This window comes from Paramisgurnus dabryanus, chromosome 10, assembly GCF_030506205.2.
Source record: "Paramisgurnus dabryanus chromosome 10, PD_genome_1.1, whole genome shotgun sequence".
Taxonomy (NCBI): domain Eukaryota; kingdom Metazoa; phylum Chordata; class Actinopteri; order Cypriniformes; family Cobitidae; genus Paramisgurnus; species Paramisgurnus dabryanus.
In genome coordinates this window covers 21,826,461-21,852,132 of record NC_133346.1, presented here as the reverse complement: position 1 = coordinate 21,852,132, position 25,672 = coordinate 21,826,461, and the positions used below count along the sequence as shown (strand labels likewise).

At 39.3% G+C, this 25,672-nt stretch overlaps 2 protein-coding genes across 3 annotated transcripts in view; one reads left to right on the top strand and one right to left on the bottom strand.

The window, feature by feature from the left end:
- arl15b (ADP-ribosylation factor-like 15b) overlaps positions 1–25,672 on the bottom strand; it is a 53,230-nt gene that overhangs the window by 16,971 nt on the left and 10,587 nt on the right. Inside the window, exons 2-4 of one of the 2 annotated variants that reach the window (XM_065290354.2) lie at positions 8,506–8,650; positions 8,045–8,104; positions 4,745–4,953 (exon numbers count right to left, since the gene is read on the bottom strand). In XM_065290354.2, coding sequence (XP_065146426.1) covers positions 4,745–4,953; positions 8,045–8,104; positions 8,506–8,650 — 414 coding nt within the window. The remainder of the gene's footprint in view (positions 1–4,744; positions 4,954–8,044; positions 8,105–8,505; positions 8,651–25,672) is intronic. The other variant, XM_065290355.2, reaches the window with a different exon arrangement.
- The window catches only part of LOC135779587 (placenta-specific gene 8 protein-like), a 240,060-nt gene continuing 225,551 nt past the window's right edge, over positions 11,164–25,672 (top strand). Inside the window, exon 1 of the mRNA XM_065290357.2 lies at positions 11,164–11,172. The gene's annotated coding sequence lies outside the window, so the exon portion shown is untranslated. The remainder of the gene's footprint in view (positions 11,173–25,672) is intronic.

The following is a 25,672-nucleotide window of genomic DNA, read 5'->3' as shown; positions in this document are numbered from 1 at the left end:
TTAGTATTTACTAAAAAGGATATTTAGTACCTGTTGATATATATATTATTGACATGCTGCCATGTTTGAATAAACTGCTAAGATTTGGTTGTTTATATCTCAATAAGCTCTCTCACAAATGTTTTGTTTCTTTAGACAACATTTATTAACCAACTTGATTAATTAATTCAGGCAATTGTATAACTTTAATGATGGATGTGCTTTTTGGAACTTTAAAATGTTGGCTAACATTTTATGGTTAACAGAGAGGCATTTTAATATAAAATAATTCAACTGAAGATAGGAAGTCATCTATTTCTGGGATGGCATGAGGGTAAGTAAATGTTCACTTTTGTGAGAATATTATGGGTAATATTTCACATAGATGTAGAAAGAGGTTGTACACGGAGTTATTCATTATCAGTGCAATAGGTCCCAGCTGTCACATTTTTTAAAGTCTTGTATTATTTTCACACTCATTTACATCAACAGGTACTACATTTACTTTTTCGTCCCATCCTTATGAAGCTCAGAGGAAAACAGGAATTAATCAAGCAGTCAATGCAAACTGGGTCGTCCAGAAAAATTTGTTTTTCCAAGAATACGAAACTCAGCTCCTTCCAGGCCGAATCCGCAAGCTTGATTACAATTTCATTACAACACAGTTGGGAAAAAATTCAATGTTAAGCTAGGTAAATGGTCCAAACGATGCCATCTACATTAAAGATATGCAAAATCTAATTTTTTAAATCATCTGTTCATTGGAGAATGACACGACTAATATGTGTTAAGGAAAGCTGGTTTCAGGTTCGCCTGACCATGATCAGACAATGTTTCATTGGGGGAGCGTTTCAGTAAGACAGACTTTAGCGACAAAAGACAGCTGGACGGGTGCTACAGAACAGAACAGGATGCGGGGCTCTCGAGACGTATTTTAAAAAAAATTGACTATTTTTAACTTGACATGCAGTCTTTAACGCAACTCTCATTGTGGGACGCTGGAAAAAAACTGAATGAGACATGATACAGCTGCCAAATAAAAATGTGTCTGTCTGAATGTGTACGGGTGTGCTTTAAAGATGATGAATTTAAAGATCTAGGGAACCGGGAGTATTGTGCTTATGCTGAAATCACAACCGTACTGATTTATGGGGGTGTTACATGGAAAAAGAAAACTGGATGAACCTGTCTAAAGCCCTGTCGCCGGTGTGTAATCTCCAACCTCATCCTGTAGATCCCATGAGCTCATAAATGTTTGGTTAAGCTGGACTTAAGAAGAAAAGCTTTTGAAGATATAACCAGTCAGATGTGAAATCTAAATGTATGATCGAACTGCTATATTCATAGTCATTTGAATTTCTCTTTAGTTAAAATATTTTCTACTGATAAGTTTTTTTGGATAATGTGTTTTCTATATGGTTGTTTCACTACTAACTACCAACAAAACTCAAAAAGTACTGGAGACAGATATAATAAAATCAGATTAGCAGGAGAATCAGATTAAACAGAAATCAGATACCTTGCTCAACTTCTGTTATTCAATTTAAAGGGATAGTTCACCCAAAAATAAATGTCATTAATTACTCACCCTCATGTCCTCACAAATTCGTAAGACCTCCGTTCATCTTTGGAAACACAGTTTAAGATGTTTTAGATTTAGTCCGAGAGCTTTCTGACCCTCCATTGAAAATCTATGTATGGTATACTGTCCATGTCCAGAAAGGTAATAAAAACATCATTAAAGTAGTCCATGTGACATCAGTGGGTCAGTTAGAATTTGTTGAAGCTTCGAAAATACATTTTGGTCCAAAAATAACAAGCATTATGACTTTTTTCAGCATTGTCTTCTCTTCTCTTTGTCTGTTTCAAACTGTTGCGAATGCGCGCGCACAGTGACGCTGCTGACGTACGACGCTGCTGACGTGTTATCCTCTGACATGTTTGCAAAGATTTTTTTTTTCAAACTTAGTGCGTCTCCATCAGACTGTAAACGAAGCTCGGGCAATGAAAAAAGCTGGGGCGCACCAGATAACACGTCAGCATCGTCACTGCAGTTTCGTGCACGCGGTTCACAACAAACCCGGAAGAGAATGCTGAATAAAGTCGTAATTTTTTCGACCAAAATGTATTTTCGATGCTTCAAAAATTCTAACTGACCCACTGATGTCACATGGACTACTTTGATGATGTTTTTATTACCTTTCTGGACATAGACAGTATACCGTACATAGATTTTCAATGGAGGGTGAGAAAGCTCTCGGACTAAATTTAAAACTTCTTAAACTGTGTCCAAAAATGAATGGAGATCTTACGAGTTTGGAACGACATGAGGGTGAGTCATTAATTTCATTATTTTCATTTTTGGGTGAACTATCCCTTTAATATCCGGATATCTCAGTGGATACAGTAATTTTTCAGGGTGACAAAAATGGGTCACTCGGTACACCTCAGAAGTAAACACTGGATTTAAACCTGTATTGACATGGTCATCCACATAACAGATGATCCATAACAGTTAACACCTAAAGTATGAAGTATTAAACAAAGCAGGTCTATGCTGGCATCCCAGGCCACTCCAATGTAAACCGAAATCCAAAGCAGACCTCCACTGGATATGATTTGAGTTATTGCAATTTTAATCTGGCAAAAATGAAACATCTGAGATATCTCCATAGACTAGCGCGTGCAGATGAAGTGGTGTATGGGGAGAATTGTGTTTCAAGAAAACATTTAGCAGCAAAGCTGTTTTGCAGTGCCGAGTTTTCTTATTGGCCGAGGACTTTAGAACTACTCTCTAATTGGCTGTTGGACAACACATCGGAGAGTCGTTCCAAGTACACCGACAAATAATTCATATGTACTTTTCATAAACAGTGGTGACATTAGTCAATTAAGATCAGACGAAGCATTGTCTTAAAAAACGACTGGAACATCTGATATGCCACAAATGTTTGTCTTTTTGTTGCAATGCAATTTTCTTTGTACACATGTCAAAAACGCTAACATAATTCAATTCAAAACAGCAGAATCAGTTTACAACAAATCCTGGCAACAATTTCTCTTACAATCACCGAAAAACGCGGCCAGTATTGTTTTTTTTACTCTGCGGATCTTTTCCCCTTTCAAAAATGCCCATAGGAGGTCCGTGAGATCTGATCCAGTTTGAAATCGATTGAGAGCAATTTAACGGAAAACAAGCTGGTCGGGTCCTATCTCGGCCGTGGCTTACGTAAGCGATGTTGCATCTCCAGCAACGCGAGCGAGTGCGGCTGCCAGCTGAAAAGCCCCGTTTTGACACACCAGTGAAATGGGATGCGTTATTCTCCAAAGGCAGATATTTACTGCTCACTCAGGACCGCTTCCCAGCCAGTTAATTAGCGCTCGGTGCATTGGCGATACCCTGCAGCCCGCTTACCGATTTCTCCACTCAGAGCAGATGTGTGCGCGCTCACGCCCGCAGCTAAAACCCATCGGCGCGGGATCGTCCAAGTGACACACACACCAAATCATTCCTGCGAAGACACACAGGCTGAGTAACTCAATCCGGCAAACATAAAAGTGACAAGGGGATCATTAAAATAGAAATGCGACGGCAGAGGCATGCCACGCATTCAGACTGTTTGCTATTACTAACAGCAGTAAGCAATTCATCTTCATTTTGATGCCACTTGCTTTTGAAACATTGTCTGAAGGGATCTCAAATAGAGTGATCAGTAAAATGAATATACGCTTATGAGGCGAGACAACAGCTGTAGTGTTTCTCCACACCACTGAGTTTTTGGGCTCTCAACAACACAATGCCTTATTGTGGGAAAAGCCTGAGAAAGTTGGTAAGCCGAGTCATGTAGATCTCTGGAAAAATGTCTTGTGGCCTGTCAATGTTTGCACACAACAAGTAGATCCCCAGAGACAAAACTACAGGCGCAACCCCATCGCCATCCTGCCTGGAGGACGAAACAGAACGATAGCCAGTGACGTTTTCATGTACAGCCCTTAAACAAACAAATTCAGACAGGTGTCTGAATAGCTCTACAATTCGTGAGATCCCATTTATATTCGTGACAATGGCGTTCCTAAACTTGGATGTAGCAGAAATCATACAGCAAATGGTGACCAGGTGATAAATAATCTAATAATAATATTGTGTGATTCAAATTGCATCCATGTTGACTATGACTTTAGAAAAGTTTATCTTGTCCAATTCAGTTTACAACAAATCTTGGCAGCGACTTGAATTACAATCACCAAAAAACACAGTTTTTACAGTACTGGCCACATCCAAAACCATGCGTCTCACATGTGCAATGTTATGCATATTTTGTACTGTATGCAGTCCTGTCTTTCATTTGTTCTGGAAATTATGTCCGAAGCTGATGTTTATTATGTGTTTCTTTCAGACAGACATTATGTCAAAAAGAGTTTGCAATAAAAATGACTATTACCCTTTTGTATGTAAATATTGAGTTACCTTTTTGACATAAGCATTATGATTTCTCTTGAATGGGTGTATTATATGAGCATCAGGTTACTGCTTGTACAGATTTGTCCTGTCATCCAGTCTGAGGAAGGAAAATCTGCAGAGCCAAAGATGCTGAAGGGTCTAGTATTAGGGAGTATCTGGTTACAGATCGGGCACAGAAAGTTTGTTCTGGTGGTCGGCCAGGACGGCGACGATGTGACATATTAAGTGAGTATGCAGGCGGCAGGTTTGTCCCGGTGGCCAGTCGGGACGAGGAAGGAAATTATTAGAAGAGGATCAGGTTACCTCGTGTACAGAGCGGGCGGCAGGTTTGTCCTGGTGGTTGGCCAGTATGAGGAACGGAAGCGTGCAGAGCTGAGGATGCTGCAGGGCTGAGTGAAGCTCCGTACGCGCCACCTCCATATCCTCCTCGGATGAAGCGCTGTCCAACATGAAAACCACTCCTTGTGAACCCTGGTAATACCGACTCCAGTACTTCTTAATTGAGTCTGCTCCTGCAAACAATAACATGCGGTTTCACACCATCAGGGTCTCGGTGAGGAAGTCATAACATTTAATACACACATTAACCCCTTTGCAGAAAATAGGGGGCTTTCCTGGACAACGTACTGTAAATCAACCCAAAACCTTTAAAGAGGAGGGGAAATTGGCAACTGAACAGTAAAGAGACTATGGTGTATTTCGACACAGTATCAATTCGTACGTTGCTGGAACGCATTAGGTGAGGACCCTGACCTTCTTTCAAAAAGGATATATCAATGCGGATATTGCATTATGCATTTTTAACACTACGAGAATGCATGCCAACATGCGCTCTTCTCGGGGAAAAAGCCGCATCCAAACGAAGCGCGATCAACGACACGGCGTTTCTTTAAAGTCGACCCTGAGAGCATATTAAAATGGTTTCTTCTGACGGCCAGTCTACAGCACAGTTCAAATGGGCCCACTTTTACAGTGAACATATGGTTTCTCTTGAGCACAGCAATTTGGGGGTACAAAAATGTGGCCACCAAGACACACAAGCGCAGCATGGCTTTGGTTAAAGTGAGTCACAGTGGGGCCTGTACCCTAACCATGAAAAAACACAGCCCGGTTTGTCTATACCTCTCGTCCTCGTGAGTTTCACGAATGGAATGCATGGCATTAATTGCGAGCATGCTTCGTCCTGGGCGCAAATGCGACGATAGCGCACAGTTCCTCTACACGCAACTTTTTGACAAATCTAATCAACAGGTGACATCTTAAATCAACGGCAGAGATTAACCAACAGCTTAATTCAAAGCTCTTGAAGTTCTGCCAGAAAGTACAAGCTATTTGCTTGACACTAAGCAGCTGTGCGAACTCTTTCTCCAACACCGCTGGCTGCTAAACGCACTGGACCAGAGTCTAATGGTTCTGGTTCCAAACTTCTGAGCGCTTTGTCACACCGCAAATTGAGCTCTTAGTCACGCCTCGCCAAATTATCGGCACCTAAACTGTTGGGTTCAAGCGCGCTCCACCTATCAAGTAGGGTTTTAGCACCCAACTGCACGATATCATCACTGTGTACCATGAACAATGTAATGCTTCCCGTTCTCATTTAGTATTATCCACTGCGGTATTCAGCAACAGCTTTCCAACCGCTGTCATGCAACCCTGACAGCAACAGCAAACACACTTTGCGATACCCGGCCAAAGAAATAATAATGTTTTCTGCAGATGTTTAGACAAGTTGTGACTCACAATAAATATTTGTGATCCTCACAGACAGCCCATGTCCGAGACTGACTCATCTCATTAACTAATGTTTGATCTGCTGTTGCCATTACAGAAAGTGCCACGAAACGTTAACGCGCAATCGGTTAACTTAAACAGCTCATTTCCGACACCGTTTCCTAGGTGGGCTCCGTCGCAAACTTTCACCAGCACATCTTCACCGGTTGTGTGACTACGGTTTTCCCCTGAAGTCTCCATCTACTGGCTGTGTAAAAAAACAATCAATGAAAAGCTGGGAGGTCTTGTGCAGACGCGAGCTTTGAAAAGCAGTGGTTTACTTTCATTCCGAACGTATAAACATGTGCATAACCAAAAGAACAATGTGACGGAACGCAGCAGCGTTTATCTGCAACTGACTGGTGCATTACAATCTCATGTGATAATGCAACTAAAGCAGATTTTCGCAGAAATCATTACATCATGGCCGTGGTCCAGAGAAACAGAGAAAGTACGAGCGAGAGCAAGTGGGAAAGTAGAGAGAGCCTGCTAAGTGCTTTCAGATGGCGCTATGCGATGGTAAATGTGAGCATGTGGTGCCTACTCTCCGCTGCGCCTGTCAGCCTGGTAGATCACACAGGGTGTCATCATGATACTGTTGGGTAATACACACAGACGGCACAGCGCTTTGAACGTCTCCTGGCTTCCTGAAATCACTCATGCAGACCCAAAACACGGGCCAGACGAGTAGACCAACCAATAACACGAGAAAACGGTAAACCGTCTCGACGATCGCGGCGGAAACGACGGGAGAGCGAGCGTGTCAAGCTGGCGCTCAACCTCCATCAATAAAACGTGACATGAGCTTTCCGCGTCAGGTTCAAGGTTAATGTCCCAGCCGTAACCCAACACTGATGTTTTTGGGGAAAAAGAGGTCACACTCCGTATGCCCCTGACATTGAGCTGAACTCTTCAAAGGTCTAGAGAAAAGGTTCCCGAAGTCCTCAAAAGGAAAATAGAGGACATAATTACGCCTGCTTTCAAGGAGAATCCAGAGGTTAATCGATTTAAAGATCATTTAACGTTATTTTTTCCTCTCCCGTTTCACTTTAATTCTATCATCATTTACTCAACTACTGCAATTGTACCAAACCTGTAGACTTTCTTTGGTCCCCAGACCACAAAATGAGATGCCAGACAGGAAGTTAATGCTTTTTCCCTTTTAAATAAAAGTAAAGGGTGACACGCAGCTCTGAAATAACAAACCAAAGTCACCATTTACTTTTACTGAAAGAAAAACATATCTTTGTGTTTCTCTGAAAAATTAAATCGTACATGTTTGATATTGAGTAATCTATTCCTTTAAACATAATTTAGACTTGAATGCATTCACCCGACTCCCTTCTTTCAAACGTTGGGCATTATTCTCGCTCCCATACGAATCCAACTTTGTCTCTTCACCTATCGAGCCCTCCCTTCCCCCAGAGTTTTCCGCATCTTCGACACACTTCTTTTCACATCATCACTCATTCATTTTAAAGACAGACTCAAAGCTGCGGTCCATCACTCATACGAAAATGAAAACGTGGGCCAAGATGGCGCGGGTTCACTGAACGACTGACATCTAAAACATTTCCTTTGCGTGTTGCATCCAAGCACCGGCGCTTCCTGGGGTTCAATTTACCTTGAAGAGAAAACTATTAGTCATCAAAGAAATGACTCTCTATCCTTTCGGGCTGGGTCCCCATGTCACATCTGTGTCAAATAACATTTATATTCCTGGTTGCCAAAGTTGACTTTTCAAAATACTTAGACGCGAAATCATGTTTCGAAATGATCACAGATGTGATGTAGGTTAATAAAAGTTATGATGCATTAAAAAAAATCATTTACCTCCGAGTTCCTTCACGTTTAAAATGGCGTTCTGGAATGGCACGGCTTTAATGCTAAAACCTGCAAATGAAAGTTAAACAAAGTTATCATGAGGGTTTCATAAAAGAAAGTCAGAAATAAACACCTTTCGCACACCTGGGTGGTCGTGCTGTCAATACGGTCGAGTCCCGCTTGAGCTTCGTAGCTTGCAAAACTTTTTTCGCTCAAAGACTTTCTTTAATCAAAACCCTGCTACCTATTAAAGATTTGCAACCCACGAAAGAATGCGGGACCTTTTGTATTTTTCTCCATCGTACAAAACAAAGTACACCTGCGTTGTGACAGACTTCTAGATTTAATTAACCCTTTAAAGGACTATATACAAGAGGAAGTATATAAAGTGTTCATTAAAGAGGAAGTGCGGAAATCTGTGTTTGTGTTTGGAGGTCATGTCTGGTATTGCTCTCTGATGGTGGGCTGACCTGTTGTAGGAACAATGTTGTCCGTTGCCTCACTGCAAAGTCTGGAGAGCAGACTGGTCTTCCCAGAGCCTGTCAGACCTATGCAAACCACGTCATACTCTGGCCTGGGAGGAGGAGGTCCTTTACAGCACAACGTCCTGAAGCACTGCAGACAGGTAGAAAGAGGAAAAGAAAGGTATGAGATGAAAAGTTGCATTGTTGTCTTATGCTTTGTGTACAGAAACAGAAACGCATCACGAAGCCATCTGACATCTGTTGACACCATCTGGTTGAGCAAAACTTTCTGCGCAAGAAAAAAACAAGTCTACCGCACAGTGCCTCCATTGAAATCATATGGGCTGAGAGAGTTACCACACTGTTCTGGGCCGAGCTCGCACCCAATATATTTCCTGCTGAAAAATATGCCTTTTCTCTGTAAGCTGCTGGCGGAGGGCTCTGGTCGATTGACGTCATGACAATGAACGAGAAAACGGAAGATAAAAACTAGGCAATAAATCGCATCGGATGGAAGTCGAACTGGCCGCCAAAACACACACACATAAAGCCAGGCCATAATACTGCTAAAACAGATCAGATCATTTAACAGATCAAAAGCTTCCTACCATACAGTCTACAGGAGGAAGATCAAAGCCGCTGGGGCCCTCTGTTCGAGCACATTTGACATGCATAATGCGCGGGTTTGAGGCATTGTATTGCGATGGGTCGGGTAATGGCAGCCTAATGCGGTCAAGGCCTTCTGAGTAAAAACAAATATAAATGCAGTCAGTATAACATTTCTTATTTGCCTTTTTGGTGTAACCGAGGGGATTTGACATCTGAAGGTCTTTATCTGGTTTGCTATGTATAGCCGTATTTATAACGAGCAGTCTGCCGTCTACATTGGCAGCACCCTGACCCAAGTGGAACCTCATATTTAAATGATTTGGAAAACTACAAGGCAGCAACATAAATAAAGTCACTCACGTGAAGCGTGCGAGATATTCTCCACTCGATTTATTGCAACGGAAGTTGAGATTAGCATGTTTCTAGGCTAAACAACACAGCACACATACATTTTGAGTTAATTTAAGACTGCACAGTCATGAATATTATTGTAGGGGAGAGCGGGGTACAACCGAACACCTCTATCATTTAAAAATATTTAAGTTATAATTTTTAACTACAATCATTTAAATGATTTTTTACACAATCAACACACACATCTCTGCTACAAATAAACACTTAAATTACAATTGAATTGTACAATTACAACAAAAGTGACAGCAGTGCATACGTTACAACTTACCCCATAACAAACAAAGGGTTTGTTGTAACACCTGCTCGAAAATTTTGTTTAAACACAAATAATTAAATCGAATTCTGTCTATTTACTAAAGGTGGATATTGTTTATATATCTGCCTATAATAGACAGATATCCACACATTTATCCATCCATGCTCCTTCATCTAAACATCCTTGTATTATGCATTTATGCATATAAATAGTTTTTTTTTAAAGGGATGCACAATTAAGACAAAAAACATCATTTTAAGTTATTTCCCCTGATATTATATTAACAGTTATTATTTTGTTTAATAGTATTTACATTGGTTTTATTTCATTGTCATTCTGGAGTAAAAATAATTTTATTCCCAGCTATCAGTTACAGGAGTTGTTTACATGTTTCGAAATGGTGTTATGTTTTACGTAACAAGATTAATAATATAAGGTTGGATTTGGTGACTTACACACCCAACTTAGAAATCAAAAAAACATAAGATGAAGAAATTTACTTTTATACCTCCGAAACACTCTTTCTTCAATATCTTAACGAAAAAGACATCAAAACTTTTCACAAATTCACAGGAGAACATCTTCTGGCAGTAAGAGAAAAATACCAAAAGCACAGATTGCTATATCAGATATTTGTATAAATATGTAGAGTAGCTGTGTTACAATTAACCCCGCGTTAGTTTGTGCTCCGCTCACTCCTAATTGCTATTATTAATATTATTGATTTATTTATTTTACACAGACGTTTTAATTCTAAACACCCAAAAACTAAATAATATAAATGTAAATAATTACGGGTGTTATGTTGTTAATAAAAAATCCAAAACTAATGGCTAAAGGACACTTCGACTTATCAATTTAATTCCATTCACAATTCACCGTTGTGGTTGGTGCCCAAAACATCTTTACAAGAAAATACTACATGAAGTCAAGACATAAAGATAAACAAAAGCCTATGAAATATGTAGAATACATGGTACACTGTCAAAAAATGCACCCCTAGCTGTCACTGGGGCACATCTTTGCACCTAAAAAGTTCTCAGCAATACCTCAGAAGTACATACTGTTACCAACAACAGTTTATTATTAGTACCTCAAATATACATAATGGTATCAAATGCAATAATACAAATAATACAAAATGGTCCCTAGCTGTCACTGGGGCAGTACCCTTTAGAAAGGTCCTAATATGTACCATTTAGGTACAGACCATTTTTTTCTAACAGTGTATTATTGCAAAATACATGCACATTAGCAATATTAACTTAACTGTCTGCAGGTTATCAATCAGACTTATTCATAGTGTTATTAATAATCTGCATGTACAGATTTAATATAAAGTACATTAGCATTATTTGTCTGAACAGTACACTCTCAGAAAACAGGCACAAGAAGGTACAAAAGTTGTCACTGGGGTGCCAACATGCAACTTTTAGGAACAAAAAGTACACTTTTGTACCTAAAAGGTGCATATTGGTACATCAAAGGAACATATCTGTACCAAAATGGTACATATTAGGAACTTTTTAAAAAGTAAAACCCCAGCGACAACTATTGCACCTTTTTTCTGAGAGTGTAGAATTGTTGTTGATTTTTTTTATATATATAGGCAAAAGTAATGACTGCATTAATGACAACTACTTCAAATTTAAACAAATTCAGGAAATGGACGTGTATCAGGGAAGCACTTGTCATTTAATCCGATGGTTTAATACATTACAGGGTTCCCACACCTTAGTTAACGTCAAATTCAAGAACCTTTCAAGGACTTTCCAGGTCCAATAACCTCAAATTCAAGGACTTAATGTTGGGACACATTTCAAGTGACAGCAAGGTTACATTGTGTTGCCTTTTAGATACATTGTTACAGTTCCCTTTCGTGGAAACTTGCGCTGCGTCACTGCGATGACACTTTGGGGACGCCTCAGGAGTAAGTGCGTCTGAATGTGTTTATCAAATTCAACCAATGATGAGGCTTAACGACAAAGATAAGGTGATGCGGGAGCCAGGAAGTATATCGCTATCTGAAATATTACCAAAGACGGCATTACAGGGACGATGAAGTATGGCAAGGGAGACGCAGCGTCTCGTTTCCCATCTCATGGGAACAACAAAGACGTTTTCATGTGTCAAACACAAACATTTTGGTATGAATCAACATTGGCATACAGAAGATATAAGCATTTAAAGCAAACATTTAGCACGTGTGCTTAAAAAGTCTAGAAATTTAAAGATATTATCCTTCATACACAGGGAATAATATGGATTTTTTCCAGAAAACTTCTTGCATAAAATAGATTCAAGCACTTTCAATGACCTGTATCTATGTATGTATATTTTCAAAACTTCCCAGGGCCTTGAATTTTTTTCCCCCAGATTCAAAATTTCAAGGATTTCAAGGACCCGTGGGAACCCTGCATTATGAGAGGACAATGAATCAAAATACCCTACTAAAACCGTATATACTTTGTCTGAGCATATCTGACATTAGGTCATAAATGAAAATCATGATGACTTTGCAATAACACAATAATATATATATATATGTCATGAAGCTTTATTGTCAGAAAACTTCTTAGTGTACCTAAAATACCTTTAAATGAAAGTGTATTAAACGACCACCAGAGAAACATTCCTTTACTCAAGTATGTAAACATAGACACGAATTCTCAGAAAACACCCTGCGAGCGTACAATCCTGTTACACATACTTAGCGTGCGCTCTTGCGTTTCTCTGCCGGCAACAAACCTCAGCACTCAAGGGGGCGACAGAGTTACCAATGAAGCATGAAATCTAACTTGCATAACTTAAAGCGGCTGCATTCACATACTTGCGTAGAGTGTTTTCGGCCCATATTTAGTCATTGATACCAATGCCAACAAAAAGTCTGGCTTCAAAAAGATATATACGTGCCAGAACAATCACTCAATGAGAGTGGGAGAAAAGTGGCATTGAAAGGGAATTTTCATCACAAGGGGAGAAAATATCTGTGCTAAATGCATTAAGGTAATCATGTGACATCTACCAGACAGAAGTTCAGCAAACACAGCCTAAGTGAATATGAGTAAACCATGACCAATATGGTGAGGAATCAGGAAAAAGTATGCATTTATTTATTTTGTATTCGTACGGTCTGAACATGTGATTGCAAGAAAAATGTGAGGGAGGTGTGGTGGGGTTCATACTAAATTGATTACAGGCTGAAGACAGATTGCATTTAAGATTATCAAATACTGCCCTCTAGTGGAAAAATTAAGTATATGCCTAAAATATGAAAACCAGTGGTTTCAATCCCCATTTCCTTGGGGCACCCACTTACATATATGACAATTTGAGCACCCCAACCCTCTAGAACAGGGGTGGGCATTCCTGGTCCTGGATGGCCACTGTCGTGCTAAGTTTAGCTCCAACCCTAATCAAACACACCTAAAAGTCATTTCCAAGTTATCCTACAGCCTTAGATTGGATTTTTTCTGATGTGTTTGATTAGGGTTGAAGTTAAACTTCGCAGGACAGTGACCCTCCAAGACCAAGAGAACCACTGATTTAGATCACAGTGCTATATTTTAAGAGAACAAGTTTGAAAAAGGTCACACCACAAATTACCCGTCATGTGGATATCCATTTATTATCCAATACATCACAAACTGTCGAGACATCTTCTCATGATCCAGTTGATTTTCAACGAATAAAGTCTCATCAAACATGTTTTTCTCAAACATGATTATCCTGATACACCTACTGTAGATAGGTTACAATACAGAATATAAATGGGTTTATATTATTACGCAGCGCCCAAAAATAGTCCCCTTGGTAACTTTCAATAGCAGGGGACTATTTTCAGGAACTGCATAATATCATTGCGCCTCCTGCAGCCAAGGTACGGCAGCAAAGTCATTGATTATTACGCGAGAATGAGATATATCTGCCTAGAAAATCGCAACTTTAAATTTTCCGTCTGTCTTATACACGATGTAACTACAGAAGAGTGAAGTTTAAAATAGGAAAAATATTAAAACTCTTTGGTTAATTTTTAGCGTGATGCTAATGGTCTAATCAGATTCAATAGATTATGCTAAGCTATGCTAAAAGTGGTACCGCCAGGCCCGGAGATCAGCTGAATGGATTCCAAAACTGTAAAAATCAAATGTTTAACTCTAGAGGAGCTGAAAAATGAACATATTTTCAAAAAAGTGGAGTGTGCCTTTAAGAGCTATTTTATGTTGATGTGAGTCTACCCTTAGTAATTATTTATATATTGTGTTGTCTATCAGGTAAAAATTTTAGTTCCAGTCTCAAGCCACACAATTTGAAGTATGATTCATTTCTGTAGAAAAACGATTTAAGCAACAGCATCATGCATTAGTAATAAATTCAAAGCATACTTTTTCCATTAGCCAAGGAAATCTCAAGGGATAAAATCCTACCCTACATTACTGCCTGTGTCTTTAACAAAACCTGTTTGTTATAATGTATAACAACTGGTGTCCTACTTCAACAAAGCTTTGCACGACCGACCAACGTGTACCCTGCAGGGCTTATATTAGTCCCAGGTGAACAAAAAAACTAGTACTTATTTTAATAACCAGAAGGTGGCAGCACAAAAGATCTTGGCTAGTCTACAGCTTTTTTCTAAGGTATATCATAAAAAAGCACATACAAAATATGAAAGCGTAAAACAGTAAGAATCTGTCAGAAACGTGCAGAAGTATGCAAACCGTGACTTAAAAGTAAAACAGGTTGGACCTGTACCTAATTGTCAAGGTTACCAAGTCAATAGGTCTTGCAATGGTGTGTTCGAAACAAATTGTTAAAAAGAAATAAAAAGCTGCTCTGATTTCTATGCAAATGTCAACAATGGGGTGATATTTTATGTTTATTAGAGTCCAGATGTGTGTTTAATAAAGTGACTTACACAACAACAGCCTAATCTTTTACACAGGTATTCCAGGTGCTTTGTCACTGATAATCACCATCTGATAGCCTTCAACAGCAGTACAAAGATCAAACACGCAGGGCTTTTATTCAGAGGCAAAAATGTGTGCCGTTGGTTGTGCATGCGGCCGTTCCCAGGGGTGTCTTCATTTGGGGGAAAATGCCCAGCGATGCCACCGACGCCCTTCCAACTCCACAGCGCAGCTTCCAGGTAGAGACGGGCAGGGCAAGCTGCCAGCTGGAAAGGGTGAACAACAGGAAACAGGAAGGGCTCAAAAACTATGATGGATGCCACAATAGGAGGCCGGGGAGGAAGCGGTAGCTCCATGCCTGAAATGCACCAGAGACGTACTGGCGTGCAATAAAAGCCAACGGCACCTGTTTGTACTATGATAAAGAACCGTGGGAAAAAGTGGAAAAATCACTTTGCAGAGGATTAAGTCACATGACCCACCGGCAGGTTTGGAGGGCAAAAAGCAGCAGTTTACATTTGGCCCCCCATATAGAGGCAGCACAAGCCATGCAAGTTTCTGTCCGTTTCAAGTCACAAATATGTTAATCACCCCTCAACAGAAAAAAAACAAATCAAGATATTAACACAAAGTTTTGGGCACTTGCAATCCATACACAGCACCCAATTCCATATTTTATAGTCACTAAAACAACCAGATTCTGATTCTTCATTATGGATATGTGTGATCAACATATTACATACTTTAATAAAAGCTTTGCCTTAAAAAGAAACTGTCTGTGCAAATAAGTAGCTTATCTGACTGCCATATGACTTTTCCTTTGTTTACGATGATGGCATAAACTTGAAAATTTCCCACTAAACCGAACCTGGCATCTCAATGTATCAATCATTATTTACACTTGTACTGACTTCAGTTAAAGGAAGAGCAAGGTTTATGTGGGTTTATGGTTCAATATTTTTTTCATTACTAAAAAAAACTATTTGATAAACAAATTATTTTTCTGCATAAACTTCTTAGCTAAGTACAGTCAGTCATCAACCAATAGATGACTTAAAACTTACCGGAAGCCCGATAAACGCTCAATGGTTAAATTCATGACATTCATGCTGAAATGCATATTTCATGAACATTTATGCATTTATGATCTTTTATCCAAAGTGCATTCAAGTTAGTTTCATTATTATGTATTTTGCATGGGAATTCAAACCCATGAACCTTTGTGCTGCTAATGCAATGCTCTTCCAATTAAGCTACAGAAACAACATGCAAGCAATCAACATTGCCATCTTTACAGCTTATTATACAGTCAAATTTAAAGGTCATGTTTGTCCTGATCCTATTTTTCAAACTTTAGTTAGTGTGGAATGTTGCTGTAAGAGCATAGAGACAGAGCGCAACGCGTCATAACCTGAAAACCACGCCCACCGGGGGGACAACAATCTATCCGTCTCCATTATCTTTGTATTGTGAGAGGCCGCCTCCTTGTCATTTCTGGCTTATAACACAAAACAGAATAATGCCTAAAAGTTGCTGTGTGACAGAATGTACAGCTAACAAGCCAAAAAACCCAGAAATAAGTTTTCATAAGCTGTCGACCCCAAAAAGCGAGCGTTTAAAGACACACAGTGGAAACAGGCAACTTTTCATAGTACTACTAATAGTAAAACTGCGCCCACTGGAGGGAAACGTAGTCGGTGATCCACTTTTATCTCCCTAAGGCTGGGTTTTACGGCTCGACAGCTTATAAAAACGTATTTCTGGGTTTTTTGGCTTGTTAGCTGTACATTTTGTCACACAGCAGCTTTCAGGCATTATTCTGTTTTTGTTATAAGCCAGAAATGACAAGTAGGCGGCCGCTCGCAATACAAAGTCAATGGAGACGTTTGTATTGTTTTCCCCCCGGTGGGCGTGGTTTTCAAATTAGCATAACTGCGCTCTGTCTCTATAAATAATACCTGCTAAATAATAAAAGTTCACTGTCAGGCGATATATTTTCTTTAAAGAATTCTCCTTTCAAAGTCTACAGCAAACGGGCGGTTTGGACTACTGCCCTCTACTTCCCGATTGAATGATGTCAATTTAAGAGTTTTTGACTAAACTCCGCCCACAGGAATACGTCAGTCACCAGCTTTGGCTCAAACGGCTCTGCTAAGCTAAGCTGCTATCGAATCACAACACACTAAACAAACTACACTCTTGGAAAGAATTTACACATCTTTTTGCTTTAAAGGAGTAGTCCACTCTATAGATGGTGCCCATTGACTTACCATAGTATTTTTTTCCTACTATAAAAAGTCAATGGACCCCATCTTTAAAGTGGACTACTCCTTTAAGCTTTTAACACATTAGGTGTCATTTTGTGTTGATTTTAAAGTTTAAAACTAATGTGTTGTTTTTAAAGGGACAGTAAGTAGGATTTACCCCCATCTAGTGGTGAAATTGTATTTTGCATTCAAACGAACAGTGCTCTCTAGCGCCTCGCCTTTCCAAATGTGTGTTGCAGCTACGGTAGCCGTTGTGTAATCACTGATCTCCTTGTCCGTTGCAGCTAGTTCACGTATTCTGAATGAAAACGCGTTGTGGGAACGTGTTGGTAGGTTAGTGCTTTTTGTCCCTCTCTGCTATGATAGTTTATCAATACGGCAGAACGACATGGAAGCCTCATTGGACTTACCCGTTCAATGTAAGTAAAGAGAAGAAATTCTAAGCTTACAAAGAGAAGTCAGATCACTGGCAGAGGTCATTTGACACCAACAAGGCCATATTTGTGAATAAAGACATTGATTTTGATTAATAAAACAAAACCCTACTTACTGTCCCTTTAACACATTAGTTCTAAGAGTGTACACAATCAGAACTCGTTACGCATTTCTGAAGGAGGGACTTCACAGAACAAGGAAGACATCCGCTCGTTTTTAGGACAGTTAAGATGGCACTATACAGATAAGTAAATTGTTTGAAAAATACCGCGTTTTTTTTACACGTGAAACATGAACACATTATATTGCACGCACTGTAAACACAATCAAAGCTTCAAAAACACAGGAAGAACGGCACCCGAAAAAGCCTCCCGGTCTAATAAGGTGAACTTCCATGTTTCCCACAAGTTGATTTGATACACTGTGAATATCTTGATACACTGTGAATAGTAAAGAGTCAACAGAACACATGGGGATTTGCACAGTATCAAAACTGTAGCAGGATGAAAAGGAAACGGACACAACAAAGCCCAGTCAAGCTAATGCTGGCACTGATGCTGTTGGACTTTAAATCACCCGTTACCCCTCCTTCAGCATTTTAACATGTTAAAAAAACAACCTCTGTATATCAGATAAAACCAGATAAAACTATTCTCAGCCATCAGAAACAAATCACACCGTCCAGATATGCCAAACCCTGCCTTAAATAACTGGTGTCCTGGGAATTTCCCAGTGTCCTTCCCAGGAACAAGTGAATGGTCTACAGGCAATGGTTTGACTTATGGCCTTATAATCTGGAATAACCAGCCAGTGTGGTGGAAGCTCATACGGGAAGTTTCTTGTTGTTTTCCTTATTCCGTGCCGATTTCCACACAGGTCACACCTTTGATGGGCTGTATTTGGAGTGATATCCTGTTTGGTCTGACAGGGCTTCCAAGTCCCAGCAGCCCTTGGGTCGCATAGACCTCCAGCATTCGTGGAATATTCACCCGCTGGAGAGGAACTTCACGACCTGACTGCCACATCCTGACTTATCAAAGCACGGAAGTGGAGCGCGCTGAATACATGGCTAGCGTCTCCATTCAAACACCGAACAGTCTCCTCTGTGGACCGCCGTCTGCCATGAGAGATGTCCACCCTGTTACTGTAATTTACGGAACAGGGAGTATGGGGGGAAACAATGGGTACTTGAGACTAGTTTTGAAATCAGAACCAATTTAGTATTATAAAATATGGCTTTTCTTGGATGTATGATATTAATAGAAACTTGTTCACACAATGATATAATTAAACTGCAGTGCACGCTGTGAAGTGATAAAAAACGAATGAAGTAACCTCAAAGGTGTACAGGGACATTACTTTGAATATAAGAAATAAATGTTAGGTAAAAACTAAATACATAAATTAATTTTAATTTAATTATTGGGGCTTTTTTAATAAGACCATAAAGCTAAAAACTTTTTATTCATGAATTTAGGAATTGTACCTAAATTTAAATATGCAAAAGTTTGGTAAGTATGATAATCAATTATAAAATCAAATGCACATATTGCATACTGTAAATAAATTAGACATATAATATAATTATAAAATTACGCTACCAGTTACTTACTTATCTTTATTATCATAGCTGTGGTGTGAACGCCGCTGTTTTCTTTAATATATAAAAAATGTTAAAACTATATTGTTTATAGTTATCATTATAATGTAAACGGTCTTTAACACTAAAACCGTTGGCCGGCGTTCATGCATGTTTTGAGCGTCATCTGACTGACTTTATTCGGCTTGTTTGCACCATCTGCTAAAGTAAGTCACAGATTTTTTGGCCGATTTACCATGTCCATTGGCATAGCCAATCAGTGCACAAAAAAAAACAAAAATGGCAAAGCCAGCAAACAACAAAGTCATTTCTAATCTTATCTTTTAATCTCTCTTTTAAATACATGAATATTTTAAGCCACATATTTAACAAGAAATTGCTCATAAGCCATTAGAGATATCTCACAAATCCATTTGTGGTGAACAAGATTTGTGCGAAACTTGTAAGAAAGTGCTGCTTTGTTATGTTTTGAATCACAGCAGTCACTAGCTCTTCTGGTTTCATGTTCTGAGAAATGAACACCAACTACTGCCACCTGCTGGTACGGCAAGTTATCTCACGCAGGCAACAACGTTTGTGTTACTTGGCCGCCATCCCTTTGGTGTGCCAGTTAAATTTTGAACCAAAACGCAGCCAGCATGTGGGCAATGTGATACGCCCTGACAGTTTACGCTTCTTAGCTGGCATATTGGTTTGGCGTGGCCCTACCTAAAAGAAAAACAACACTGTTTTTCAATATTTTACTATGTTCTTAACTCAACTTAAATGAATTAATAAATACCTATCTTTTTCAATGCATGCACTTAATCTTTGTACAGCATGTTGTGAATGTGTTAGCATTTAGCCTAGCCCCATTCATTACTATAGGATCCAAACAGGGATGAATCTAGAAGCCACCAAACACTTCCATGTTTTCCCTATTTAAAGGATCAGTGTGTAATTTTTAAAAGGATCTCTTGACAGAAATGCAAAATAATATACAAAACTATTATTATATGGGGTGTATGAAGACCTTTTTATAATGAACTGTTATGTTTTTATTACCTTAGAATGAGACATTTTTATGTACATACACCGAGGGTCCCCTTACGTGGAAGTCGCCATTTTGTCCCACCATGTTTCTACAGAAGCCCTTAACGGACAAACTTTTTTGCTACTGTAGCTTCTCTATGTGTTTCAAAAGCTAGGGGTGAGCAGTGGACTGAGCCGTTGGTTGCAATCCGCAACCTCACCACTAGATGCTGCTAAAATGTACACACTGCACCTTTAAAGACTGTTACATGGGTAGTAACACGAGTAAGTATGGCGGCACAAAATAAAACGTGGCAATTTTTAAAGCAGATAAAAAATGAGAACTATATTCTATGGTGGATGAGCACTTTGTTTGCAGCACTTCGACCTGGGCCGCAGTTATAAATCCAAAGGAATGAATGGGGCTAGGCTAAATGCTAACACATTCACGATGCGCTGTATAAAGATTAAGTGCACACATTGAAAAAAGAGAGGTATGTATTGATTTGTCTAAGTTGAGGTGGGAATATAGTACATTATTTAAAAACAATGGTGTTTTCCTTTTAACTAAGCGCACAGTTTTCAAACACCTACACATAAACACATCTAAAACTGAACATCAGGAAAAATATCAAATGTGAGATACAGTCTTACCAACACATGCAACATTTTGGGGGGTTTTGCAAGTATATTTATATACAGTATTATCTGGGGTATTTTGGATGTGGCCCGTTCCCACTGTAGCCTGACAATTGTTCTCATTTGACAGGAGTGAAACTCACATTGTTTTCGGCTTTTCTAACTCACCACTTAAAAGTTAAACTTTCAGAGACGCTCTTTCGCTTTGCACTCTCATTTTCCTGATAAAAGCATACTGTTACTCGACGACAGCACAGTGTAAGATTTTCACACCATCCTCTGTGACCTGTAGGGACTGCGGTGTATGAAAATCCCAGAGGACCATATATGACCCTAACGGTTCATAACATTTAGGACAAAAACATGCTAAAAATTTTTCCATCCCCAAGATCACACAAGATTGCTTTGGATTGAGACAGATGCTGTCTGAGGGTGTACTCACACTATCCAAACCGAACCGCGCTCGGGCACGTCTGACCCCCAAAGCCTGGTTCGTTTGACTAGTGTGATCGCTCTGTACCACCCCCGGCCGCGGATTGGTTAATCGCCCCCCAGCCCGGTTGCAGAGGTGGGCTGGAGTGCGATTCAAAAGGTGAAGACGTAAGTTGCGCGACCACTCACCTTCATCTGCCTTCGTAAAAAAACTTTGATGTGCGCAGCGAGGTTACATGAATGTCCGAGCTGCACACTTGACGGATCAACTAAGCAATATGATGACATGTGGGAGGGCTGTCTGTAATCGCTCACCAAACGACTCCGAATAAAAAACACAGACTTATCATTACGGTGGGTTCCAGTGTTAAGAGAGAGCTTTACTTCCTGCTTTTTTCAAAACAATCACATCTTAATGACGAAAGCACACCCGGGCTCGGATCGATAAAAGTACAGTGTGAGTGCGTGCATCTGGGGGAGTAGGGAGAGGGGACAATCGCACTGTGGCATGGTTTGGTTTGGAGAATGTGAGTGCTCCCTGGCTGGGGCTTAAAAGTAGAGCAACAAATCTGCATAACTACAAACACACAGCAAATATAATGAAAGCATTTGTTGTTAATAAATGAATCAGATCCAGTGTTCTGGGCACAGGCTGCACCTTGCAAATGGTGAATAGATAACTGCCTTTGTTCTCTTCCTGAAGTCTCTGATGCTCTATCAGGACAACAGTAAGCCAGGGTGCCATATGTAAAACTGCTCTTAACCAGTTCAAGGGTTGCATGAGATTACATCTGTACTTGATACCAGATTTAAACTGAAGTATGTCAGTGAAGACAGAGTTGAAGCTTTCAGGTATCGACTTACGTTCATTATCACTTTACGAGGTAGATTGAAATTTCCCTTTTCTTCATGGAAAACCTAAAACCATGCAAGCTAGCATATGAACAATATCCATCAACGCCAAATAAAAAAACATACATTACGTTGTTTCTTCAAGGCAGCATGGAAAGATATGGAAATAACAGTGGAGCTACAGTCTTACTCTGTACTTCTGTTATTGACCCTTGGTCTTTTTAAAACGGGTCGGACTCTGCCAGGAAATCATGTAGAATTAAACTGATCAGATGACACCTTCCAATTTTGTGTGCTTTATGCATCAGACATTCAGCCACCTATCTGAGTATGAGACAACGGGAACAGTGACTGCACCCTTCAGGCTTATATTAACAAGCCCCACATGATATAATACTGATGCAATAAGAAAACTAACAAAAATCTGCCAGATAAAAAGGGGAACCAACGCATCTTTATATAAAGTAAATAAAATAAATCATGTGGCCTTGGAATGACATGAACGCTTTAAATGCGTGGCATTGGCTACTGCTTTTCACTAATACATTTACATACCACTGGTTTTACAAACAAGGCTTAGGCCCAGTCCTAGACTAAAACACGTGTTTAAGCTGTCTAAACTGAAAAAAAAACTTGCACTGCCTGCCACAATCTTAAAATAAGCCAGAAGCTTAAAAATAAATCATGTGACGCTTTAAATGCGTGACATTGGCTACTGCCTTTCACTAATACATTTACATACCCCTGGTTTTACAAACAAGGCTTAAGCCCAGTCCTAGACTAAAACATGTGTTTAAGCTGTGTAAACTGAAAAAAAAACTTGCACTGCTACGATCTTAAAATAAGCCAGTGGCCTTAAAATAAATCATGTGGCTTTGGAATGACATGAACGCTTTAAATGCGTGGCATTGGCTACTGCTTTTCACTAATACATTTACATACCCCTGGTTTTACAAACAAGGCTTAGGCCCAGTTCTAGACTAAAACACGTGTTTAAGCTGTGTAAACTGAAAAAAAACTTGCACTGCCACGATTTTAAAACAAGCCAGTGGCCTTAAAATAAATCATGTGGCCTTGGAATGACATGAACGCTTTAAATGCGTGGCATTGGCTACTGCTTTTCACTAATACATTTACATACCCCTGGTTTTACGAACAAGGCTTAAGCCCAGTCCTAGACTAAAACACGTGTTTAAGCTGTCTAAACTGAAAAAAAAACAACTTGCACTGCCACGATTTTAAAATAAGCCAGTGGCCTTAAAATAAATCATGTGGCCTTGGAATGACATGAACGTTTTAAATGCGTGGCATTGGCTACTGCTTTTCACTAATACATTTACATACCCCTGGTTTTACAAACAAGGCTTAAGCCCAGTCCTACACTAAAACACGTGTTTAAGCTGTCTAAACTAAAAAAAACAACTTGCACTGCCACGATTTTAAAATAAGCCAGTGGCCTTAAAATAAATCATGTGGCCTTGGAATGACATGAACGCTTTAAATGCGTGGCATTGGCTACTGCCTTTCACTAATACATTTACATACCCCTGGTTTTACAAACAAGGCTTAGGCCCAGTGCTAGACTAAAACACGTGTTTAAGCTGTCTAAACTGAAAAAAAACAACTTGCACTGCCACGATTTTAAAATAAGCCAGTGGCCTTAAAATAAATCATGTGGCCTTGGAATGACATGAACGTTTTAAATGCGTGGCATTGGCTACTGCTTTTCACTAATACATTTACATACCCCTGGTTTTACAAACAAGGCTTAAGCCCAGTCCTACACTAAAACACGTGTTTAAGCTGTCTAAACTAAAAAAAACAACTTGCACTGCCACGATTTTAAAATAAGCCAGTGGCCTTAAAATAAATCATGTGGCCTTGGAATGACATGAACGCTTTAAATGCGTGGCATTGGCTACTGCCTTTCACTAATACATTTACATACCCCTGGTTTTACAAACAAGGCTTAGGCCCAGTGCTAGACTAAAACACGTGTTTAAGCTGTCTAAACTGAAAAAAACAACTTGCACTGCCACGATTTTAAAATAAGCCAGTGGCCTTAAAATAAATCATGTGGCCTTGGAATGACATGAACGCTTTAAATGCGTGACATTGGCTACTGCTTTCACGAATACATTTACATACCCCTGGTTTTACAAACAAGGCTTAAGCCCAGTCCTACACTAAAACACGTGTTTAAGCTGTCTAAACTGAAAAAAAAAACTTGCACTGCCACGATCTTAAAATAAGCCAGTGGCCTTAAAATAAATCATGCGGCCTTGGAATGACATGAACGCTTTAAATGCGTGGCATTGGCTACTGCTTTTCACTAATACATTTACATACCACTGGTTTTACCAACAAGGCTTAGGCCCAGTCCTAGACTAAAACACATGTTTAAGCTGTCCAAACTGAAAAAAACTTGCACTGCCACGATTTTAAAATAAGCCAGTGGCCTTAAAATAAATCATGTGGCCTTGGAATGACATGAACGCTTTAAATGCGTGGCATTGGCTACTGCTTTTCACTAATACATTTACATACCCCTGGTTTTACAAACAAGGCTTAAGCCCAGTCCTAGACTAAAACACATGTTTAAGCTGTCCAAACTGAAAAAAAAACTTGCACTGCCACGATCTTAAAATAAGCCAGTGGCCTTAAAATAAATCATGTGGCCTTGGAATGACATGAACGCTTTAAATGTGTGACATTGGCTACTGCTTTTCACGAATACATTTACATACCCCTGGTTTTACAAACAAGGCTTAAGCCCAGTCCTACACTAAAACACGTGTTTAAGCTGTCTAAACTAAAAAAAAACTTGCACTGCCACGATTTTAAAATAAGCCAGTGCCATTGATTTGTCTCAAGATACACAGCAGTAACACATTTTTTTAAGGCATGTTTATTAAAGATGCTTAAACATATTAATTCAACTAAGGCCTAGTCTTGGTTTTAGCTTAGCCTTGTCTGTTAAACCAGGGCATAATGAATCAACCACTAAAATATGACTTGAACCAGTAGCCTTGAAAGTGTAAGGTCTCTTTTAAAACTGATACTTGTCACGTTGCCATGAACATCAATCACTGTCAACTGTGTTACAACACTAATCCAACTTTACACAATGGCATTCTTAACACTACCATACACTGAAAAGGCAAAAGTGCTGCTGCTGTCACAATGCACTTAAACCAGACAATAGACAATAATGTTATTTAGAGCCCAAAAGTGACATTGCAAACACCAACCAACTGGTTTAACAATGTTAACTACAGAGAAACAAAGAGGTAACACTTTACAATAAGGTTCATTAGTTAATATGACTTAATGTATTAACTAACATGAATAAACCATGAGCAACACATTTGTTACAGCATTTGTTAATCTTTGTTAATGTTAGTTAATAGAAATAAAGCTTTTAATGTTTTTCATGTTAGTTCACAGTGCATTAACTAACATTAACAAGATTTTCATAAAGTATTAGTTATTGTTGAAATGAACATTAATAAAGATTAATAAACGCTGTATAAGTGCAGTTCGTTATTAAAACATGTTAACTAATGTAGTTAACTAATGTTAACTAATTAACCTTATTGTAAAGGGTTACCAAGAAATCTTTTTACGAAACACATCACAATAACATACTAACCGTAGGAGTTGCATCAAATCAGTCAATCCCATTATTTTTGGGGATTTTAACCAGATCCTGCCAGTTTTGTATGGAATATGCATTGAGCTGCCGGTAGAC